At 41.2% G+C, this 25,408-nt stretch overlaps 1 protein-coding gene across 1 annotated transcript in view; it reads right to left on the bottom strand.

Annotated features, from left to right (window-relative positions):
• Window positions 1–11,565: 11,565 nt before the first annotated feature.
• GABRB3 (gamma-aminobutyric acid type A receptor beta3 subunit) overlaps window positions 11,566–25,408 on the bottom strand; it is a 105,653-nt gene continuing 91,810 nt past the window's right edge. Inside the window, exon 9 of the mRNA XM_026034263.1 lies at window positions 11,566–13,725. Coding sequence (XP_025890048.1) covers window positions 13,375–13,725 — 351 coding nt within the window. The 3' untranslated portion in view covers window positions 11,566–13,374. The remainder of the gene's footprint in view (window positions 13,726–25,408) is intronic.

Genomic DNA, 25,408 nt, shown 5'->3' with positions numbered 1-25,408 from the left:
CCTCTCCTCTCCTCTCCTCTCCTCTCCTCTCCTCTCCTCTCCTCTTTTTCTTCTCTTGCTGCACATTTGGCTCAGCAGTTCTCCTTTTTTCCTCAGTTTCAGGCTTTTAGTTTCAGCTTAGTGTTATTTGCACAGCATTATTGCCCGGATGCTTAACCCGACTTTGGCAAGTGTCCTACTGCATGTTATATTAATAAGTGATTGGCTTGGTTTGTGGCAAGAGCAATTCCTTGCAACAACTGGTATCTATCCCACTTTTCTAGCAACTACACAGATATACTCTGTCAGTAACGTCAGGGGTCAAAATCTTTAAAAATGGAAAGGGAGGGACCACCAGCATCACTACATCCAGCCCAACAGCTTCAAACAGCCATAAATACCCATCCCAACTCCTATACCCATCCATACCCAGTCCCACACTCACAGAGTCGTTCCTAGCTCCTGATGACAAATTTACATTTTTAGACATCTGATTGGATTCCTGAAATTTTTGAGCATCCAAATGCCAGCRTCAGCATATTTAGACTTTTTAGTCAGATAGTTTTTAAAACTTTGGGCCAATCTTTTGTATAGATGCCACACAAAACCAAAAATCATGCAGATCAGGACCTTCAACTGGTCAGGCATTCATGAGACTGAAGGTGGCAGAGGACATGCCTAGACTGCAGTGTTTGTATTCTTCAATATGTTTAAAGTATGTCCCCAGTTTTCACAGGTATTTGAATTTGTCAATATAGAGACATATCTTCATAGTTTAAGTGAGATGTTTTAACTGCCAGATTTCTAAACTGAGAAGTTTCCAAAAAGCCCCTAGACAATCAAAAAACTCTATTCTTGAGCAACAACAACAAAAAAATAGTATGGGAAAATTACTTTGTCATCACATGCAATTTACATTTTACAAATGCGTCTGTGAAATTTTACAGTCATTTGCATTTCGAGTCAGCAATTAGATTTAAAAAGCCCACAACTGCAGCTGTGACAAGTACTCCGTTATGTGAAAAGCCATAAACAATCCTCTTGTCAGTAACAGCCCCGATGCAAACACTTTTTTGTATYACCTTCAACTTCTGCATCTTTGCAGCTGCTCCCATCCGTGATAAGAGATACCTGGAACACCTGAGAGAATGAAAATCTGAACAAGATTTGTATCTAATAATAAAACTTGCTCTTGTTAGTGCACTTGAGCCTTTATCCACGTTGGAGCTCCAGAAAGGCTTTTTTTGGGCACGTGAGGTGGCACGGGCTCGTTGCTGCCCTCGCTTCTGCTGCTCCCCAGGGCTTTGCTCTGTTAGACCATGGCATGGGCCATGACAGTGTCTTGGCCACCATCGTTCCCTGCACAGAGCATCTACTGTGCACCAGAGCTCCCTTCCACAGGGAGGTGCCAGACACTTGGCATGGAGAGGGCTGGCACCAGCAGCTTAGTCATTCAAGAGCTGCTCAAGTTTCCATACTGCGTGGCCTTTCTCCTTTGCTCTGCAGTATGTTTCTTTCCTGTTAAGCCCAGTGTCTCCCTGTTTTGCATGAGAGCTGTGCAGACACCATGAGCTGTGGATTCACAGCTTACCTTGGTGCCTAATGGGAGCTGATTTTCAGCAGGAACATTTGAGAAATTGAGTCCTCATACAATGCTGCGAGTGGAGTACCAAAAAAGAGAAGGAAAGGGCAGACAGTCATTTTGGAAAATGTCACCTCGTATTCAGTGGTGGGTTTTAAAACACATCTCTACATAAGGAGGAAACCTTTGGCTGTGTGAAACACTCCAGCTTTGCCTGAGCTTGCAGGGTACCGTGCACTCAGGGCAGCTGGAGGTGACAGCGATTTGCTATAGCTGAAGCGTGCCGCTCTGCTTCGTGTTTTGTTGTCGTCGACATTTTTTCCCATGGTGGTTATTAAGCAGAACATTTGTGAGCAATTTTTCTGCTTAGCTGAGCTGGTGCAAATGGGTGCTTTGGTCTGYGCGCTGTCCTGCGCCCCTCCTGCACCACTTACCCAGGCGGCTCCCGTCACGCACGTGCGATGGCCCCGGCTGCAAATCCCGAGACACTTCGGTGTTTAAAGTCTCCCCTGCAGACAACTTCATGCCAGAGTGTTAGTGTTCATATTGTAATGGAGTGTGTTAAACTTGAGCCCCAGGACTTTGCAGGAGAAATGTAGCACCTTGAAAAATATCCGTCACCTGTAGTCTGGGTTTCTCTGCACTTCAAAACCTATTCTTGTCTTATTTGCCAGTGGGGCTTCATGAAAGATAAAGAAGACTTAGTCTTTATTTCTCATCCCTGGGATTAAATGCAGGCTTTTATTACACTTTTAATTCAGAAATTCTCCTCCCCTCTATGTGCTGTTAATTCCTGTGCTAATATCACAGGGCAAGTGGATAGCATAGAGAGAAGAGACTCAGAGGCACAAAAGAAAAATGAAAACAATGAGATAAGGAAAGAGGCCACTGGCAGTGATTATTAGGGAAATATGTTCAAACACAGCAAAAGAGAGGAACAAATCAGATAAAACAAAGAGAATAGCTATAATGTATATTATTTTGTAATACATGATCCAGATGCAGCGAAAGACTAATATGATGGTCAGAGGAGAGATGTGATGATGTGACTAAAAATAGCTGAGCTTGTTTGAGCTCAGCAAAGTGAAGGTTGAGAAAGATGTGATTTCTCTCTAGAAATATATCTGAAGAGTAAATGCCAGATAGGGAAGTGCTATTTGAGCTAAAGGGCAATTTTGGCACAAGAACAAAGGGGGAAAAATCAGCCATAAATACATTCAGCCTGGAAAGCTTTCTAACCGTCTGAGCAGTGAAAAGCTGCAACCTCCTCTCAGCTGGAATCACCAGGGCAATCTCGCCACCTCAGAGCTGGARTTTGATCACTTCATGAAAAGGAGTGAATGACATGGCTGAGCTGACAAGGGACAGTGACTCTGTTCCTAATATTCATGTTCTGTTCTTGAAAAAAGCCAGTGAAACTGGAAATTAGTGCAGGATTTGGTGGCAGCCTTTTTGTTACAAAGTGCAGGTACAAGGAACTGAGTGCACTAAAAATGTCTATAGCAAGGCATCAGACCCTTCATCCAGTCAGTCCCTTGAAGCTCTTACTGTCATTTTTGTCACTAACTTTGCTATGGAAGAAGGTGGGTTTCAGTAAAAACAAATCTTGCCATACCTTTTCCCCCATGTCCRTGGGCAGCAAGTGCAATAAGGATCAGGACTTATTTTAATTTTTGTATATCTGAAAGCAATTTCTGCTCAGAACTTCCTCACTTCCTAGATGAGAGTTGCCTTATAGACCTGGGCTACTGTAGCCTGGTTCAACAAAGGCAGCACTTGGATAAGGTTTCCTTGTCCACAAAGCGTGTAATATGTTTACATTATTATCAAATAACTAATTGTTTATACTGAGCTCCAGAGATCGTTCCCACGGGGCCTTAAAAGTTAGGGCTCTAAAAGCTTCATTCTGTTTCTGGTAAAGCTGTCCCACCTAACAGAGATTATCTACACTCTGTTTTTTTGGATTTTTTTTCAAAAAGTCAAGTTTTTTCAAAAAGTCTATTGCTGCTTTTTGATGTTATTTCACTTTTTCCTGTAAGGGAACAAGCCTATGTTTTGTAGACATTTGTGGGCAAATGAAAATATAGTGGGGCTATTTGCCTCTTGGCAGTAGCAATGTACTCAATGAATCTAAACTTGCACAAATTTCTGTCCCTTATCTCTGTTGCAATTTCCGGTTTTCAATCCTCTGGTCTACTTTGCTCTTTTCCATAAATGCCTTAAGTTCTGGCTTTTTTTATGTCTTAAATTATATATAATAGAGTAAGATGGAAGTTTTCCAGCATTTTGGCTAATATTAACTTTAGGTCTTATGCAAAATGTGTTGAAACCTCCAAAAGCTTTTCTGAATACTTAAATGGGCTTTGGATCAGGACTCTTAATAGCAGTCATTTGTTTGAATCTATTCTAGTTTAATGAGTGGTTAGCAGATGTTTTTTGTACTCTTTACCTAACAGTTGATAAACCAGAATCCATGAGGAGCTGTGTACTAAATAATGGTATGATTTTACAGCCCTCCACTTGCTTTCAAAAATAGATGTATAAATCATGCACATAAACGCAAAGGATATTGACAAATTCTCTGCTATAAAAGAGGAAGCTTGATGTGTTTTATGTGAGTCTCTCAACAATAAAGTGTTACTTACCATGGGACACTGGGACAAACTACAGTTCCTTATATAAATTAGAGATCCTTTTTTCTGATCCCTGTTATGTAAGGTAAATTACATGTGTCCAGCATGAATTCCTGCATCTTTCAGAGCAGATTTTTGTTTACAGAAAAACTTTTTGCAATGACAGGAGTGTAAAGGAAAAAGCTCTTGATTTTCCAATTACTTGCTGATATTTTTAAGATACCTCCCAATTCAAACAATGTTTCTAATACCAAAAAGATACCAACTACCAGGATTTGTTCTACTCGACCTTTCTTGATATTTAGGCATCTGGTTTTCCAGCTCAAGTAATCAAGATGATAATTAAACCTACATCTTTGTGAATGTCAAAACTGTCATCTGCATTCAGAATGTTGCAGGTCTGCAAGAAATGATGATCAAGAGAAATTTAGCTTCAATGAGGTCATTAGGAAATCACTACAGCACTGGCTTAACCAAAAGATGCCTTGTCAAAGCAAATGATATCCCCAGATGTATGCTTTATTAAATGCCTGTATAGAATATCTAATCAGTGTTATTATAAAATAAGAATGCTTTAGAAATGTAATTGCTAACAAAATAATGCTCAAATTAATATGTTACAAGTATCCATTATGTTGTTTCACAATACTTTGCATTATATTGCATACACATTTATTATACAGATTATTACTTTCCTACTGAAAATGAGTATTAAATTTTTAGTAAATCCAGACTATACAGACTCTGACTGATTCCTATTAAGAGAGGAAAAGCTCAGTGGTTATTCCAAAAAAAAAAAAGTGTTAATGATGCAATATTTTCTACCTGGTAATAAGCAAATACAAAAGCACTGAGTTCACGGGAAAATATTTCTTTGGATTGTTTGCTTTTGCACTTAAAGTCAAGTCACAGTTTTCTGATTCCAGGGAGGCTGCTTATACAGCTGATTGGGTGGCTTCTCAGCCTGCTGTGAGAACAGCTCTGCTTATTTCTCACTTGCGCTCCATGTCACAAGCCAACTTTACATGCTGCAACTGCAGCTACTGGGCATCATGCAGCAGCTGTGCACACAGATCCCTCTGCATCTTGCACAAGTTTACCTGGAAGTTGATTTTGCAATGGTTGCAAGAATGAACATTCCACATTTTCTCTTGGAATTCCAAAGTGTGGGCTTTAAAGAGCACTAAGGATGATCATTTATATTTCCCTTGCATAAAGAGAGTCTACAATGACCAAGGGTCTACCCGTGCAATGTGCTGTAGGTGTCCCTGCTTGATGTCCCTGCTTGGACTAGGTGATCTCTAGAGGTCCCTTCCAACTTCAACTGTTCTGTGATACCCAGCACACCTAAATAAAATGTGCCATGTAAGATTAACCAGTTTGGGGCCCCTGTGTCCCTCTACAGTGGATGGGGGAATTTAACACCTCTAAATGGCAAACCTAACCAGGCAGCACATTCAGTCTGTAACTGTCCAGATACAAGAAATACAAAGAGGAAAAAATGGAAATGCAAAGCTTAAGGATAATTTGGTGCCTGGAAGGCACTCACAGCTGCTTGAGACTCAAAACTTTTCCATGACAGGAGGTTTCAGTTTTTAAAATGCAGCTGTCTGCAGTGCTTTTGCCCACTCTATATGACGCAGGCTAAAGCCTAGAGCACTTGTGAGATAGTCAGTCTTGGCCACATCCTAGGAGAGTCCTTGGTTGGCAAAGTCCAGCTGAGAACTTCTATCAAAATYGTCCAGCTGCTCAGCCAGGAAACCATCTCTGAAGCCACAAGGAGCCCAAGGGCCTGACTCCAAATTAGTCCCCTGGCTGCGTGCGCTGTGAGAGGCCCGAGTGCTGCTGCTGCCTGCTCGCACAATAATTTGTGCACATTAAATGTCCCTGGGACGAAAGAAAGAGGAAAAAAATGAAGATGGAAAGACCTCATTGCTAATAATTTTAAATACCTTCACATATGCCTTCATTAGTGGTTTCTGGCACTGCAAACACTTAAGAGAAGCCCTAGGCAGAAAGAAATTTGTACTAAATTACTTCTGTCCCTGTGGACTGAATGCATAACCTGGAGCAAGATTTAAGACCGGGTATAGGGAGGGACTCTTAATTGCCTGACAGTCTGAAAATTTCCCCATTTTCTACTAATTTTCAAGGGATGAAAAAATAAGATCTCTAGTGACAGTGCTGGAATTTTAGATGGAAGAAGTGTGAAGCTGCAGTCATCTGTGACTACTACAGCCTCTARTCTGTGAGACACTTTTATGGTATGGACGTAACATGGAGGATAAGGCCATARGGGCCCTGCAGAACCGATTTAAAGCCATTAGAAACCTCCCAGCGCTCAGCCCCAGATGCCCTAGTGTGTACATGTAGAAAACATCAGCACCTGGAGACAACTGTGCCACAGGAAAAAGGGAAATATATTTAAAAACAGCATTAGAATGAATAACTCAAAGCTTACTGTGAGGTATCACAGCCCCAGCACACATGCTCTTTGACTGCATGCCTCCTGACAACCAGGGTAAGAGCCAGGTAAGACATATTGTACAAACCGATACTCCCTTTATAAATATTGTACTTGCTTAAGCCTTGCCTAAAATTCAGCTAATATATATGAGAAGAATTTAAGCTCTAGGTGATTTTAAGGCAAGTAGTTATTCTTTCTATATTTTTATATATGCCTTCTCTATGTCTCTAGCTTTCAAGTGCAACAAGTGATGCTATGTGTTTGGTAAGCTGCCCAAAGGTTGCGTTTTCAGAAGAAATGTATGTCTCCACAAATTTGAGTGTCATAAGCCATATGAAACACAGAAACTGAAACATTTGGAAACGGAAATAATTTTAGCAAAATTCATTCTCTGTGTTTGGAGGAGAGTTTGAATGTACTTAAGAGAGATTCTAAATAAATAAATAAATAAATAAATAAATAAATAAAAAAGGGAGGTTTCAGGATTCCCAATGGTTTTAGTTCAATTTTCAGCTGCAGGCCATCCTTCTTCTACAAGCATTTTCGAATTTTTCACTGGGATTTCTTTGCAGGCCACATTTGCTCTCCTGACAGTTGTGACAATTGAGATTATAATACAGACATTTACAGAAATAGATTTTATGCTAGGAATCTTATTTATGTTAGGAAAACATCCAATTATTTCCAACAGGTCTTGAAGACTTTTAATAGAATGAGAGGTGCCTAAGCAATTAATCAATAATATTTAATCCATACATCAGCTCCAAAGTACACAACAAATATATCTCTGACCAGATACTCCCAATCACAAAACTAAGTCTATCAGTAAATCTCCCCAGCTGATGATTTGGGCTGGGTTGAAATAGATTTTTGGTATTGCCTGTGATTTCAGAACAGTTGATAGAACTAAATAAAAGTTTGCTAAAACCAGAGGGAGTCTTCTTTTGGCTTCAAAGGCCTTGCAATCAAATCTATTGTGCTGAATATTTTATCTATTTAAAATGTGTCAGGTATCATTAGATACTGTGAGAATTAAGTAAGTGCTTGACAGTTTGCTTTAATGCACAACACAGCATTTAGGTTTACAGAGCTTGCCTTATAAATATCCTTTTGGTTTTATATATATATTTTTGAGATATCTTTTTGTTTTTGAGAAAGGAGATTGCTATAATACTATCAAGATGACCATAAAACCTCCTACTGGAATTTATCAGTGTCCTAACTCCTTTAAAATAACGTAGAAATAGCTATAATAGAAAGTATAATGAACAGAGTTTGCATTCCTGACACAATTAGCATAGTTTAAAAAGTGGGAGACGGGACTTATTTGTTAATGAAATAAATAAACAGGACATCACTGTCTCATTTGAATATCCAAAGCTCCTTTGACTCCTAGACTTGTAGAGATTATTTAATTTAAGATAAACTTTCTGCTCTTAACAGGTTATGCCCCAACCTGAATGAAGGAGTCATATACGAAGGAGTCCATATGAAGGAGAAGGAGGTGATCAGGAGTAGTCAGCATGTATTCACCAAGGGGAAGATATGTCTGACAAACCTAATAGTCTTCTAYGATGGGATGACTAGCTGGCTGGACGAGGGGAGAGCCATGGATGTTGTCTACCTTGACTTCAGCAAGGCTTTCGACACCATCTCCCATGATATCCTCATAGGGAAGCTCCAAGAGAGTGGTCTGGACAAGTGCACAGGGAGGTGGATTGAGAACTGCCTGGATGGCAGAGCTCAAGGGGTGGTGATAAATGGGACTGAGTCCAGTYAGGGGCTTGTGGCCAGTGGTGTCCCACAGGACCCAGTAGAGGGCCTGGTGCTGTTCAACTTGTTTATCAATGACTTGGATGAGGGCTCAGAGGACACACTGAGCTAGTTTGTGGACGATACCAAGCTGGGTGGAGTGGCCGACACTCCGGAGGGCTGTGCTGCCATCCAGAGGGACCTGGACAGGCTGGAGAGTTGGGCAGAGAGGAACCTCATGAGGTTCAACAAGGACAAGTGCAGGGTCCTGCACCTGGGGAGGAATAACCCCAGGCACCAGGACAGATTAGGGGTTGACCTGCTGGAAAGCACCTCCACGGAGAGGGACCTGGGAGTCCTGGTTGACACSAAGTTAACCATGAGTGAGCAGTGTGCCCTCGTGGCCAAGAAGGCCAATGGGATCCTGGCCTGCATCAGGAGGAGTGTTGCCAGCAGGTCAAGGAAGGGAATCCTGCCGCTCTGCTCAGCTCTGGTGAGGCCGCACCTGGAGTATTGGGTGCCGTTCTGGGCTCCCCAGGACAAGAGGGACGTGGAGCTTCTAGAGAGGGTCCAGCGGAGAGCAATTAAGATGATTAAGGGAATGGAACATCTCTCGTATGAAGAGAGACTGAATGAGTTGGGCCTGTTTAGCTTGGAGAAGGCTGAGAGTGGATCTGATTAACATGGGTAAGTACATGAAGGGGGAATGTAGGGAGGAAGGGGCCAAGCTCTTCTCAGTGGTGGCCAGTGACAGCACATGGGGTAATAGGTGTAAGTTGAAACACAGGCAGTTCCATCTCCAGGTGAGGAAGAACTTCTTTCCTGTGAGGGTGACAGAGCCCTGGAACAGGCTGCCCAGGGGGGCTGTGGAGTATCCTTCTCTGGAGGACTTCCAAATCTGCCTGGATGCCGCCCTGTGCCACRTGCTCTGGGTGTCCCTGCTGGAGCAGGGGGGTTGGACTAGATGATCTCTAGAGGTCCCTTCCAACCTCAACCATTCATTCTGAAGGCAGGTTGGTTTACAAATAAGAAACTTACCAAGTCAGTGGATGTAATTTTTCCCTTTCCTTCCTCTATGACAGAAAACACTAGGCCATATGGCASGTTCAGGCTTAAGAAATCCAGTTTCTCTTGTGAATCAATTTGAAAATATTTTCATCTAATTTTTTTCAAAATTGTGTATGTCATTACATGAGATTTAAAAGTTACATAAACAGTAAAGTTTAGCCAAATATACAGTCGTCATTCCCCTTGCATCCCCAGAAAACAAACTGGAAAGTAAGCAATTAATCTTTAAATCCTTTTTAATAAATGAATATTAATTCATCGATATTTTCATAAAGCATCTCTTCATCATTCCATTTTACTGTCCTTCTTTTTCTTCCACTGCCRAAGAATACCAAAAATACAGAAATATGCCTTAAGCAAAAAGGACTGGATTTTAGTATATCTTTACAATGGGATGAAATCAACTTAAGAGTTAAACCACCACCATATTTCTACTGTTTATTGACCCTTAGGGCTATAACACAAGATAATTCTGGTTTTCTTTAATGCCTTTTACAAACAAATGATGTGTAAATGTTATTTATAGTAGTGAGAGTTAGAAATTAGTTAATTAGCTATGAAATACATTACTCTGGTGCAATTTGGTTGGAATTGCCATTTTTAGTCTTAAAGCCACCTATAGTTAAAATCATACACTGCAGTTAGCACAAAGTGACAAGAGCCGGAAAATGAGAGGTCAAGGCAAACACTATTCTTAACACATGGTTGTATGTCCATCTGTGTGTAAGAAGTGATGTGAGGACCAGAGGAAGGGAATTGGCAAAAAAGGCACAAAAAAATGTGTGTTAAGGATGGAGTGTTAACCTTAAGTGAGAATTTCCCAGCTTTTTTCAAGTCAAACCCCTGCATGAATCTGCTCCAGTTTCAATCTGTCTGTGTCCCATGGAACTTGGCTAGACTTGTGGGAATGAAGCCTGGTGAAAAAGTTGAAATGTCCAACTGCCTATTTTTGACAAAGAGAGGAGAAGGTAGTGGTGTAAAATACTACTTTGTGAAAGGGGATGCAGTAACATGTCTCCCTCCAGTTGTGCAAAGGAGAGACAGGGGAACATCTATAGACACCCTGTTTATTTTCCCTCCCAATCCTGGTTCCTGAAAATGCCTAGTTCTTCTTTATGCAGGCAGGGCTATATTTTTTCCCACCTTCTTGAAAATCCCAACTGAAGTCACTGATGATTTCAATAGGATTCAGAATACACATTTCTATCACAAATAAAATAGTCYTTTTCTTTTTCTTCTTCATGCTTGACCACAGGATTCCAGGAGGCAGGACTTTAAGAAAAGTGAGAACTGTGATTAAACCATGACTGTGAGACCACTGTCTTCTTGAATCCTATTTTCAGCACAGTCGTTCAAAGCGCTTGCTGAAAGACTTGCTCCAAGATCATTTTATTAAAGTAATTTTTCTGAACAAAAGGTACAAGTTTTTAATGTCAATTTTTTAAAAGTCAGATTTTTAAAATTGTATTTCAATATCAGGAAAAAAAAAGCTTGAGAAGGCTTTTAACAATTTTACTAAATATGTACTTAGAGAGGGGGTTAATTGTTTAACTACTTTGTTTGCAATGATGACAATGTGCTCTGTAATTCCTTCACAGTTTGAATAGGTATTAGCAAGCTGTCATATATTACGATTTACCAACAGGACCTAATTCTGAGGAGCTTTCAAAAAAAACATTTTTTTTTTTCCTGCCCCAGCCATAAGGATTATTTTGAAGCTCTTCATCCTGCACCATTATTTGCAGATGCGGTGCTTGCAAACGGCAGTCGCGGGTGCTTTGCACCAGCGCCAGCGATGCAGCAGGACTGCAGTGCGGGTCCTGCACGTGTGGACACCTTGGGTTACCGTGAACACTCCCGGCTGGGCATCACACCACAGCTTTGCTGCAAGTCAACCCAGCGCGGAGCGCGCTGCTGTTCACGGGGCAGCCCCAAGGCTGGAATTACAAACTTGCAACCCAAGATTTTCTATGCTGAGTTTCAGCCCAGAGCCAAGTTTCACAGTTCAGTTGCAAATAGTTGGGGGTGGAAAGGACGGACTGTACCCTGCAGCAGCACCAGTATCAGAGCTTTCCTCACAGAMAAACCAGGTGTATTGAGAACACAGGTCATTACAGAGCCAAGGCAGCTGTTTCAGTTTCACTCTGTTTGATTTTTATTTTCTTTTTTCTTTTCTTTTTTTTTTTTTTGGTAGATGCCATCTACACATTTTTCTCTYATAGATGTCTCTGGCATTCAAAGCTCTCTATCTGCCAAAAGTTCCCATTGATTTCCACAGGAATTCAATATGCAGAGAACTGGCAGGGCTACACCTGACATTATTATCTTTTTAGATCTATTTTATGCTACTGTATCTGTTGTTATTTGTGAATGTACATGGTAGAAATACTCTTTACAAAAAATATATCTTATTTTCTTTAGAAAGGTTCAGTTTTGATAAATAACAAATTAAGTATTACAGATTTGAAATTGGCATACCTTGACAACTACAATCTACTAGGCTGAAAAAGTTAGAATCCTGGCATGGGAATGACCTGGAATGAAAACAAAACTGGCCACACRCACATGAAGATGTTTGAACATAATTAATGCTGGAACAAGACATACTGTTTGGTATCTTTTGTGATCTGTGACTKCAGCATACTAGTTTTGTAAGTGTAYGTGTATATACTGTAAGTATATAAATAAAATATGAAAATGCTCTGTTAGTGAATCAAAGTTTTTGAAGTGCTCTATTTGCTCAATTCTAGAGAATAAAAAGTTGTAACACCACAGAAACAAAAAGTATGACATAGCATGCGGTCACGATAGCAAGCACAGAAAAGAAAAATATTGAGAAAATATACTTATATATGCATATTATGCAAACATATTTTACATTAACATACAATGTTATAAGAATGTTAAATGATGTGGATGCATGTTTAAAAAAGACTACATCTAGGTGGTTTCACGTTGAAGTAGCAAATAACCTGAGACATCTTCTATGCTTTCACTGGAGTAACAATCTTTAAATCTATAGCAGATGTAGAACACATTGACACTAGTTGAATTCTCAGCTAAATTACACTAAAAATGTGCTGTTCTCTTTCAAAATGACATGGCAGCTGGAGTCAGTCCAAGGGAAGGAAAATGTGCTGCACATTTACAGTACTTACAAAAGATTCTTTTCACTGTTGTTGGACACTTAAAATGCTTGTTTGAAATATTATGAACATGTATGTGTCTCCAGAGACCYAGCGCAACACTCCTATGATCAGCTTACTTACTGCAGAAGAGAAAGCAAGAGATCACTAAAAAATGATGCCCGTTCATGACTAGGAAAGAACCTATTACCACATATATAAAACCAAAAATTTTAGCAAAGAAAAACAAATTTGGCTTGATGAAATTACAGTCGATGGACCTGCAATGCAAATGACTTACTTTAAAATCAACAGTGGAGCTCTACTGTTTTATGATTAGCATGTATGGCAGCATTTACAAACAATGTACTAAATACTGACTATATACACATTACATCTCTTTGAAAATTTCTATGACAATCAAGGTTTTGTAGTGATAATATACAACACTTACTTTCTCAAGGCTTGTTCTTGGGTCGACACCTGCCTTTCAGTGTAAAAAGTTCCTTTGAAGTGCATTCTATGATAAATTGTCCATAACCTCAGAGTGAACATGTGCATGTATGTGTGCATATATATACACTTTCATTGCCATTGTGTGCTTATATATGCACACAAATCTGTGCTATATGTATCCACACATACATGAATCTTCTCTACATAGTAAAAGTTCATATATATATATATTTTTATATATAAATATATATAAACTCTGCAGGCAAATAGTACTTCACTTGTAATTGAAGTCCTTTAAAAAAGTTGAGTCACTCAGTTAACATAGTATAGCCAGTAAATTAAGTTGAAAAGAGAAAATGTGAACGGAAACACCATTCTTGACCATCTGTCGATGGCATTSACATCTGTTAGATCAGGGATTTTTATTTTCAGTTGCGAAGACCTTCTTCGTAAGTGGGTCCTCTTGCTGTGGGTGCCTGTTCTTTCTGATGAACGCCTTCCCAGGCTTTCACGATGTGAGCTGTGTTTTCTGTACTGGATTCCTGAGCTGTCAAAGGATATTGTTGAATTTCTGGCATCAGTGACACTGGTTGTGACCTCATTGCTTGCCACCTCATTGTGGATTTCAAGCGATGTTAGCAAAATATTTCCATGGGTGTCCACCTAGGGGCCAAGAATAGAAACAGACATTATTTTAGAAGATTTGACACTCACCAGCAAAACTTGAGCTTATCTAAATTTCAGAAAAACAWCTATTTTAAGAAAGCATGTATTCACTTTAAACACATGATAACCTTATAAAAATGAGACTACTCAGCTGCTTCAAAGTGAGTAAGTATTCAAATACTTTTACAGATAGGATTGCAGTTATACTACCAGCACACAGTACAAAAACACATTAGACATAACCAAGCAATTCCTCTCCCTCTAAACCAGACACGTTTTAAAGGATGGTACAATTTCTACATGGCTGGTGGGGGACAGTGATGGTAAGGCACGGAATGTAATTGACAGCTCTTCTACATTAGGAAATTAAATTAAACCAGAATAGGGKTTTTTGTTTGTTTGTTTGTTTGTTTTTCYTTCCAGGATTTCAAAGCAGATGAACTAAGTGCATATAACGTTTGATAAAATCACAGAAACTCTTCTGCCCTGCTGAACATTTTGATTTGGGGAATCCACTGAGTTTGTTCATAACTTTTCTGTTACGCTTTTCATTCCAGAGAGTTTTGTGATCATGGTAATGCATAACTGCAGGGTCTTTACACTTGAATGAGTGACCATGACCATAAAGAGCAATGAACTACAATACAGAAGAAAGCTGCTGAACTGAATTGGTAGCACTCTTCCCTTCAAACTTGGTATCCAACAGGAGGTGAGCACAGCACTGGAGGGCAATGTACTGATGTTCTGAGTAAACACAAGGAAGCTCCTGATCWTTTGGAGACCTTAAGAAATTCAGGGCAGGCTCCCTGATCCCTCTGGGTGTCAGTGCAGTAGGAGCAGCCAAGTTTTGGGCATGACTCCTTCAATCCTGAAGTCCAGTCTCAGTGAGCAGCACTGACAGAACATCTCAAATGAGGACATGTCCATCAATACTGGATAACTTCAGCGGTGGGGAGCCACATGTCTTTGTACCWTCTCTCCACCGGAGGACAGGCAGAGCACAAAACTGGTGCAGAGAGCAGCTCCACCTTTCCTGCATGAAAATAACTGATAAATTTACGTTTATTTTACAATTAATAATTGGCTGAGTATTTTTGACCAGTTAACGAGCGTCTGACTGTTCAAATGAACTCAGTCCCCTACGTCAGAAACAGACTGTGAACCACGGGATACAGGATAATTTTCAGTTCTACTCATACAATTTATCAGTAATTTATTCTGCACTTTTGTTCCTTAACACTTTTTTTTCTAACCTGCTCTGTGTTGAGTTAAATATCTCATGCTAGAAGCATCTGTATAAAAGTGGTTGAGAAAACAGACTTTTACCATGGCTTTAAGTTGGTACAGTGATCTGACAGCAGTTCCTTTACAAGCTTTACAAGCTTTACACATTGGGAGTATTCAAATATATGTGTAGACATACATAGCTATTCATGTTTTTTTCAGCCCCACTATTACGATAGCGTACCACTAATGCCAAAATGCATATAAATGGTGTAAGTATATATAAGGCTATGAACAAAAAGCAAGCAAGTAGAGAAAAAAGAAAAACTTAAGTGTTGCAGGCAGCTGTATGTTATACTGCTGAGTGCCTATCAATAAAAAAAAAAAAAAAATGTGGACCAAAATAATGAGATTAAGAAACCTCAGGAGTTATTAAGCAGAATTTATTTTCCCCACTGTAGAAACCCATCGGGTACAGAAGTATGGGCCTGAAGTTCATAAAAATGAGTTCATGCTTTTGAGCAGGATCTGCAACCAGGGAATACACAGAGCTATAAAACACAGCCTTGGGTACCATCATTGCTTACAGTGGTCTCTGAAAAGAACTGATTAAATAAATGATTCATTCTGTTTTTGTTTTTTTTTTTTTTTAGTTGGTACAAATTATGATCAGACTTTGTAGCATCATTGTGTAAAACATCTCTAAGATGAGTGGTTTTCTTTATGAAGCTTAGAACTAATTCTCTCATGCAAGCCTCCGCAGCATCACATGTCACATCCTTTCCTTTCTCCTCTTAAGCTCTGAGAACTGTAACATCATTTTCCTTTACCTTATTCAGAATACTGGCAAAGACCATTTTACTGTGCTACTGCTCTGACAGTATTAGTTGCTCTTTGCAGGTCTCTACACCCTTTCCTTCCATCCCTATAGATGCCATCTGCTTATTTCCTGGGGACTTCCTGATGTCTCCTGATTCTGCCTGCCACCGATACATATAAAGGCATTAGCCTGTCCATGAGTACTTTGTACTTCTATATGAGCACTGGATTTCTGAGAGGTGTCAGCTGAAAGCCTGCACTCTGGAGGTGGGGAAACCTACGCAGCCACAGTTCTCCTGTCCCATGAAAGTATATTATCTTGATTTCASTTATTTAATCATGCTTCATAGCCCACTTTACCTTATCTGCCAACATTATATGCCATCCCACTCTAATTTCTGCCTCTGATCTCTCATTGTACAAGCGATACTGCCAGTTTTCATTGCTAGTCACTGCATCTATAAATCAAGCCTGAAAGGTGACCAAGAAAGTTGCAGTGATTGTGCAAGTGCTCTGTTTGAACAAAACATTATGTCCTATGAGCTTGCATGACAGCATACACTTTCTCAAAATGACACATTAAATGTATTTGGAAATAAACATTTGAAAATATATTTCCTTATTAACAGACTGAGAGACTAGCATGCCAAATTCAAGGAAGAAGCAGACGGAGAGAAGATGTCTGCAGAAACTGAAATGAGGCTTCTGGTCCRGAGATATTCTTGAGGCCTGTTCCTGCAAATTATATTCATTTCTTCTGAGGCTTTGGACAAACCACCTAAACTCCTGACAAAATGAGAGCAATGCACAGTAATGCTTTGTGGCAGTCTTAAGGTGATGTTGTGARGTATGAATAGTTAATGTATGCAACATGTTAAAAAGTATTTGTACATAAGCATGACTTCTGAACGATTTAAGCAATGATTTAAATGACTTTGAAAAGCAGACATCAGCTCCCTCACTGAATAAAAGAAAGAAACAGATACTGGCAGGGCATCCTGTGCAAGTGGATGCATGTTTGCCTGAAGGTACAAGCAAAACCCTCCATGAGTGAAAATGAGTGCAGTGGCTTTGGGCAAGCCGTACAGTTATTCCAGGTACATATTAAGAAAACTCGCTGACCTATGATTATGAACAGAATCTACAATAAAACTGAAGTTTCAATCATTCTGAGCCTTAGAATGTAATCTTATGATCTGATTCAAAAATACCATTGCTAGTGCATTGGAAATTCTCCCCAAAACATTAATGCTGAGCCTTGTTCTTGAAACTTTTCAAAAGCTGGAGGTGACAGTCTGTATTTAGCTGCCTTCCTCTCRTGCCGAGATGCTCCTTTATCCTAAKGATTTCCTTGTCATGTGTTCTCTGCTGTCCCTGGGCCTCCATGCGAGCTCCTTTCTGCCTCTCCGAGTGTGGCTCCACCTGAACCCATTCACTGCCCTGCTCCCRGCAGCTGGGCTCCACTGCTCACAATCCCTTCACTTTCCTGACACAACCCAGGGTTGGTTGTTTCCATGGAGTGCTTCCCAGCAAGCTCAGCAGAGCAGATGGAGACAGCTGAGCACCAAATCATTAATTAATTCCCTGAATCAGCCCAGACCTAAATATGCAAAAATGGTGCTCACTTCAGAATCCATTTTAATCAAACCTCATTCCTTCCACCTCTGCATAGCTGTAGCTCCTGCACTGGTCTGAAATGGCTGGTTTTCATGTAATTCCAACTAGAAGCTGAAAAGCACGAAACACTGGTAGACATTTTACATACATAGAAACAAGTTCATTTTTGAAAGTCTTCCATTTCCAAACCAGACATGCCACAAACAAACAAACAAACCCAAACACTCCAGACATCTAGCATCATCACAGAAAAATTGGTCACTTATCTAACTGAAGCTAAAAAAGGTGGATCTACAAGATGCTCACAAAGAAACTCTGGCTTTGCTCTTCGAAAAACAGGACTTCACCAATTTGCTCAACTCTATGCTCTAATGGGAGTTTATACTGTAGATCTGAAACTTCGACAGCCTTTTTACTCCTGGAAAGCCTCACTTCTACTCTTTAATTATAAATAAAAAGAAACTGTCTTATTTAGTTGTTAAGTATTATGTATTTATAGAAATAAAAGAGCTGCGATTGAATACCATTCTGTAATCAAGAGAGAGAGTCTTGGAAAACTTCAGTTTTAATGTCWGTTTGAAAACACTTTATTATTTATTATTTTACAATTAAATTTTTTTTTGATAAATCTTTCACTCTGTACTATAAGAAGAGAAAGAAACTATTTTGCTCAGACCTCATAGGTATGTTTACGAGTTCATCAATCCCAAATTTTTAAATACCATGTAAACACTTTTCATCATATGAAATAATATAAATGCAAATAGCAGCTTTCAAGAACAGCATGAAAGGCTGCCTCTCTAGGTAGTTTTGCATTATTTTACAACAAAATTATTATGCAAGTACCTTATCCTGCAAAATAAATATTTTTAAAAAATTATTATAAAAAGGAAACTATTTCAGAAGGAAATTGTAATCTGTACTCCTGCTATTTCAAAGTTGTGCAAGGGATAAACTAGTTCACAGCAGTTCTGATCTGACATGGAAATGGCTTTCCAAATATATAACAGTAAGCAATTGGGCACTAAGTGATATCTGTGCCTAAAGCAAAATGCATTGACCATATTACTTACTAATTTTTTTAAATAATCCAGAACTTCAGGTATGACGAACAACATGATATTGGAAAATATTCTCTATACTGACTCTGAAAATTGATACTTCTCCCATTACCATCTTAATCTAATTGTGTATATTAATTAATAAGCACAAAGGAATGAAAGAATTAAGCTACTATCCACAGAATCATAAAATCACAGAATGCTTAAGGTTGGAAGGGACCTATTGAGAACATCTAGTGCAACCTCTCCCCCCCTACACACACAGGGTCACCTAGAGCACGGGGCACAGGGCGGCATCCAGGCGGGTTTTAAAGATCTCCAGAGAAGGAGAACCCACAACCTCTCTGGGCAGCCTGTTCCAGGGCTCTGTCACCCTCACTGTTAAGAAATTTTTCCTTAAGTTCCTGTGGAGCTTTTGGTGCTTGTTTGTGGCCATTTCCTCTAGTCCTATCACTGYCCACCACTGAAAAGAGGCTGCCCCATTCTCCTCACTCCTTCCTTTGAGGTATTTATACACGCTGATCAGGTCCCCCCTCAGCCTTCTCTTCTCCAGGCTGAACAGGCCCAGCTCTCTCAGCCTTTGCTCACAGGGCAGATGTTCCAGGCCCCTGATCATCCTCGTAGCCCTGCGCTGGACTCTCTCCAGCAGCTCCACATCTCTCTTGTACTGGGGAGCCCAGAACTGGACACAGTCTCCAGATGTGGCCTTACCARGGCTGTGCAGAAGAGGATGATCACCTCCCTCGACCTGCTGGAGATGCTCTTCTTAATGCACCCTGGGATCCCGTTGGCCTTCTTGGTCACCAGGGCACACTGCTGCCTCATGGTCATCTTGTCATCCACCACGATGCCCCAGGTCCCTCTCTGCGGGCTGCTCTCCAGCAGGTCAGTCCCCAGCCTGTACTGGTGGATGGGGTTATTCCTCACAAGGTGCAGGACCTTGCACTTGTCTTTGTTCAGCCTCATGCCCTTCCTCTCTGCCCAGATGTCCAGTCTRTCTACATTCCTCTGGATGGTGGCGCAGCCCTCTGGGGTATCAGCTATTCGTCAGCAAACTTGCTGAGGGAGCACTCCATTCCTTCATCCRGGTCATTGATGAATAAGTTAAACAGGACTGGATCGAGGACTGACTGAACTGGACTCTGCACCACTGATCACCACTCTCTAAGCTCTGCCATCGAGCCAGTTCTCAATCCACTTCACTGTCCACTCATCTAAACCACACTTTCAGAGTTTGTCGGAGAGGATGCTGTGAGGGACAGTGTCAAAAGCCTTACTGAAGTCCAGATAGATGACATCCTCTGCTCTCCCTTCATCTACTCAGCCAGTCATTCCATCACAGAAGGCTATCAGGTTAGTGAAGCATGATTTCCCCTAGGTGAATCCATGCTGACTATTCCTGAGTGCCTTTTTGTCCTCCATGCACTTGGAGACAGCAGCCAGGATGAGTTGCTCCATTAGTCTTCCAGCGATGGAGGTAAGGCTCACTGGCCTTTAGTTGTCCGGGTCCTCCTTCTTGCTCTTTTTGAAGACTGGTTTGACATTGGCTTTCTTCCAGTCCTCYGGCACCTCTCCCGTTCTCCAGGACCTTTCGAAGATGATGGTGAGTGGTTTAGCAATAACATCCACCAGCTCCTGCAGCACTCTGAGGTGCATCCCATCAGGGCCCATGGATTTCTGGGTATCAAGATTACCTAAGTGTTCTCTGACCCAATCTTCCTTTACCCAGGGCAAGTCTTCCTCTCTCCAGGCTTCTTCCCCCGTCCCTAGCRTCTGGGATTCCAGAGGGCTGCCCTCGGTAAACACTGAAGCAAAAAAGGCATTCAGCAATTCCACTTTTTCTGTGTCTTCTGTAGCCAGGCAACCCACCCCATTCACCAGTGGACTCACATTCTCCCTAATGTTTCTTTGCCACAGATATAACTGAAGAAGCTCTTTTTTTTTTTTGTCTTTAACATCCCTTGCCAGCTTTAATTCCAAATATGCCTTCACCTGCCTTGTCACATCCCTGCATTCCCTGACAACATTCCTATATTCCCCTCAAGGGACCTGTGCCTTTTTCCACACTCTGTATGCCTTCTTCTCTTCGAATTTTGCAAGGATCACTTTGTTCATTGATGCAGGCCTCCTGCCCCCCCGGCCTGACTTACTTATAGGGATGTACCGATCCTGAGTGTGGAAGAAATACAGCTTGAAAATTAACCAGCTCTCTCGGGCCTCCCTTCCTTCTAGAGCCCTAGCCCATGGGATTCTCCCAAACAGGTCTCTGAAGAGGCCAAAGTTGGCCTTCCTGAAGTCCATGGTTGCAAGGCTACTTACAGCCCTGCTTTCTCCTTGCTGGATCCTGAACTCCATCAACTCATGAGCACTGCAGCAAGGCTGGCTCCCACCTTCAGATCTCCAATGAGTCCCTCTCTGTTTGTTAGTATGAGGTCCAGTAGCCCACCTCTCCTCATTGGCACTTCCACAACCTGTGCCAAAAAGTCATCATCAGTGCTCTGCAGGAACCTCCAGGTCTGTTTGTGCCTCACTGTGTTGTCTTTCCAGCTGATATCAGGGTGGCTGAAGTCTCCCATGAGAACCAGGGTCTCTGGCAGTGAGCCAATTTCYAGCTGTCTGTAGAAGACCTCATCAACTTCCTCATCCCGGTCAGACAGACTGTAGCAAATGCCTACCACGTTAGCCTGCCCTCTGATTCTTACCCACAAACTCTCAACTTGCTTATCATTCACCCCCAGGCGGAGCTCCATGCATTCCACTTGCTCTCTCAGAAACAGAGCAGCTCCACCACCTCACCTTCCCAGCCTGTCCTTCCTAAAAAGTACATAGCCTTCCATGAAAGCCAGTGGGAGCTCACATGGCCAGCTCCAGTCATGAGAGCTATCCCACCATATTAGCCCAGTAGAACCTAGGGCAGCCAGCAGAAGCAGAAAGATGTAAAGATACTGAAAATAAAGAAAATCATAGAGAACTGCATATTAATATTACTCATAACAACCTTGATGAAGAAAAKGAAATAAATGTATGGTCCTCCTTAGTCCAGTATTTCATATCATCTGTGAATTCATGCAATCTGTGGATTGTACTATGAATTGTACGTACAGAATCTTTCTTACAGCATGTGGATTGGCACCATTCATACTCGCGCAATGCTGCTTCAGATCAAAATAAGTACACATATGACTCTCCAGCGCACACTGAATGCCCCCATCAAAAATGATGCAGAACTAGATTTCTTCCCACAGGAGCTGTGTTTGTCGCCCTCAGAGATATTTCCCAAAACTTAGCACCTACTCATCATACTCATGTTTCAAAAATATCCCACTGTGCAAAACAGCACCAAGAAAAGTATCCAGAAAAGATGAAGATGCACAGGAGAATACTGCCAGCTTTGCTATTCTCATATTTCTCARTTTAAATGAATGAAAATTCTACCCAGCACCCAAGATATTCATTCTCAGAATAAAATCCCACTTGCGAGAATCACTGCTATAATTAACAATTCTTTAAAAGCACTAAGTAGATGTAAGTGGCCTGGGCCTCTAATCTAAGTAAGGCCTGATGGGAACATTCTGCTTTAGCCAACAGTGGGAGGTGGGAGTTTGAACTGGGGATCACCAGAGCGAAAAAAAAAAAAAAAAAAAAAAAAAAAAAGGCAGTATTGCTGAACTAGAAGGGCCTTTTTACAGAGAGTTATATATTATTTCTGCTCAAAGGAAGCTCTTCCCACATGTCTGGCAGCCACAGGGGTTTGAAGCTTGAGTGAGCCTGTGTGATAGTTACCCTCCTGATTGATACCCTGGGGCTGAACTCTTGGTCCCACCRAACGGAAAACATAAATTGCCACAGCTTGAACTAAGGAACAGTATTTTTAGCAGGGGAGTGTAACAAATCATAACCTCTGTGGACTGGCCCAGAAGGAGCAATGCCCAAAACACATGCTCACCAGCTGATTTGCCAGAAGCCTCCACCACAAGAGTGAACAACAAGTGAGAGCAGAACTGCCTTAGAGCTCTCTCATGCTGATTTAGTTGTAAATTAGGCTGTATCTGAGCCTTATTTAAAAACCACAATTTATGTAACAAATCTGAAAGTATCTGAAAGTAAACCAGGGTTTACTGGAATATACTAGAAAACCTCAGAGAGGAGTACTATTTAAAGTGTGTTATCCAAAATAAAACAGGATCAAAAGGAGTCAAAAGAAGAAATGGCTCTGTGTGAAATTTTCTTTATAGTCCGCTGCTGATCCATGGATGAGTCACTTGCAAAGGTTCTGTTGGGTTTCATCTCATCACCCGCTTTGAATCTTCTGAAACCGTTCACTGAGATTCGAGTTACTCAGACATGTCTCTGTCACCCTTCTGCAGGGTCACACAGGAGAAAACATGGCATGACTCTCCTTTCCCTTTCACTTTTCTTTGCCGTTTCAGCAGTGTGGGACCCTGGGCCACGCTGGTTCGCATGGGTCCTTGCGCCAGTGGCCATTGCGCGCGTTGGCTCCACCGGAGAGGCAGGGCCGGGCACTAGGCCGCACAGGGTGGCGGGGACGCCACCGGGCAGCTCGGCGGCAGATGAAGGAGCCCGCCGTGTCACAGCATGTCTGTCTCAGCAACTGCCCGACAGCAGCGCTGCGGAGACTCTTGTTTCCGACACAGCGACATTTACTCAAAACCAGACCCCACCACCACTTCAACACGGTGCGGTATGAACAAAATGCATCAGGAAACAGTGTTTCTGCGTGTCAACAGTGGCTGTTTTGCCCAGCTATTATCAGATAGAACAGAATCGTACCCAAATCTCTGAATATTGTGGTCTTGAGCATTTCGGTTATGAAAAGTTTTCTGCTCTGTAATCTAGTAAGTAGGAAAGCATTCAAAGCCCTTTTGCTACACATGCAAGAGCAGTGTTTACAACCAACCCTGGGAGCTTGCATGCCAGACTTCAGTCCTCTCATACATAAAAAATGAACTGCAATATCACCTTTCATGTTGGTTTTACAGTTTCCATGGGCTAGAATGCTCCTGAGTGACAATACCAGGACCTTCTCCCATGTCCTTCTCCTGTTTCCTTTGCCTAAAGCGAGAGACATGCTGCCTCAGGTGCATTCCCAGCCTCAGCTGCCTCCAGACCAATGGTCAAACTGAGGACCTGAACTCCAGGCAATACCTTGTGCTATCTATGCTAAGTTCCGCCTTTAAAAATAAACAGGTGGATTCCAGATTGCCACAGCCCCACGGACTCAGGCTTCTGGACCTGATACAGCACAGAGCACATTACACCCGTGGGTCACAATCTCTGACGTGGACAATAAATGGAACATTTTTTTTTTTTTTTCTCCTGGTGCTTCCAAGCTAGGATTTTAAATCAATGACAGGGCATTCGTGCACACAGTTCATACACAAGCAAACTGAATTACTAAAACATAACAGCAAGAAAGATCAGCTCAAAATGGTAGCCTCAGAAACTAATGCCTTTTCTGGTTTTATATCTGAACCCTTTTTCAGCCTTCTTTTCATCACAGTGTACATTTTGACAGTAACGAAATAGTGAAGGCAACTGCATTTTTTTTTAAACAGTGCAGCTTAGACCCAAAGACACATGTTTCAAAATATTTCCCAGGATTAGACACCTTGCCCTTCTGAATTGAAATAGACTCCACTGAAGTCTAAAGCTTCAGTTAAATGACAAAAACTATAATTTCACTGAGCTCATGCAAGATAGTCTAAATCTATGGCTCTGAGACTCCCTCACCATGTGGTCCTCTCCCAGGACATCCAGATCCTTAACTGGACAGTAAGAAGTCAGCAAGGGCCAAGAAGCTGTTATTTCTATCAGACTGAATGATCTTCCAAGACCCACTGCAGTAAAGGTTGGAAACTGCTGCCTCTTTATTCTTCCTGTAGAGGTCAGAGCCAATGCTGTAGTTCTTTCAGATTCTTTCCTTCATTGTAAGTATGTTAAAACTCTGTGATGACCACCTGTCCTGCTGCATCCATGGGTGCCAGTATAGCGTAGTATATAGTGGGCAGGGCTCACAACTGTGGAAATATTTTTCCTGTTTCAGAGCTGAAAGCTTTGGAAAGCCTGATACCTGTGTGATACCTGTGTGATCGTCCAAAGCCGCTCTGCTAGATGGATTTCCCTTGAGATGTTAGTTCTGAAAACTATAGGAGTCATCCATTCTGAGCAATCTCTTCTGCCTTAGGCTTGGTTGGTGTTTCTCAAACAAGAAATTCAATTTAGACATTCTGCACCCACTGAATCTGCACCTTCTGCTATTATTTTTTTGTTTTAACCTAATGTCCCTGTCTTTGCTTTTTGTATGTTGACAACTCTCCTCTGAAGGCACTGAGTCCAGTGATTGCAATGAAGCTCTGTTCACCACCTCAAGACAAAAAATTTAATACACAGAATGGGAACATACTATGTGATATATCCTAAACGTATTTGAATAGCAAATATTCACATTTAATACTAGTATATATGTTTCAATCAAGTATAGAGAGTTCCCTTTCATAGCCAGAATCTCCAAGCAGCCAAAGATCACACTTTTACTTCACCTCTATGTGCTGAAGCTATATCTTAAGTCGCATCTGCATAAGGTTGATATTAAACCAGAAAAAAAAATTCTGAACAATCCACAGTACTTCCTTAGGATGGTCCAGAAATAAAAGCTTGCAAGTCAGAAGTGAGATAAAATGATAATATGATATGATCAGGTCTGGGATATACACATGACCCAATATGGGCATGAAAACCCTCATTTTCATTAGTACTTGTACCTTTAACTCATGCTTCTTTTAACTATAGACTCATTGATCTCAATATAGAGGAAAATTCAGACATAGGGAGATATTGGTCCAATTAACAAGTCTTACACTGAATTATATAAATCATTTAAATGGATGAGATTTGCCAGATGGTTCTCATTGGAAGAACTGAACCTTAGTGCATACATC

The sequence above is a fragment of the Nothoprocta perdicaria genome, unplaced genomic scaffold (assembly GCF_003342845.1).
Source record: "Nothoprocta perdicaria isolate Ctin4 unplaced genomic scaffold, notPer1 scaffold_140, whole genome shotgun sequence".
Classification (NCBI taxonomy): Eukaryota; Metazoa; Chordata; class Aves; order Tinamiformes; family Tinamidae; genus Nothoprocta; species Nothoprocta perdicaria.
This window is presented reverse-complemented; position numbering and strand designations above follow the sequence as displayed.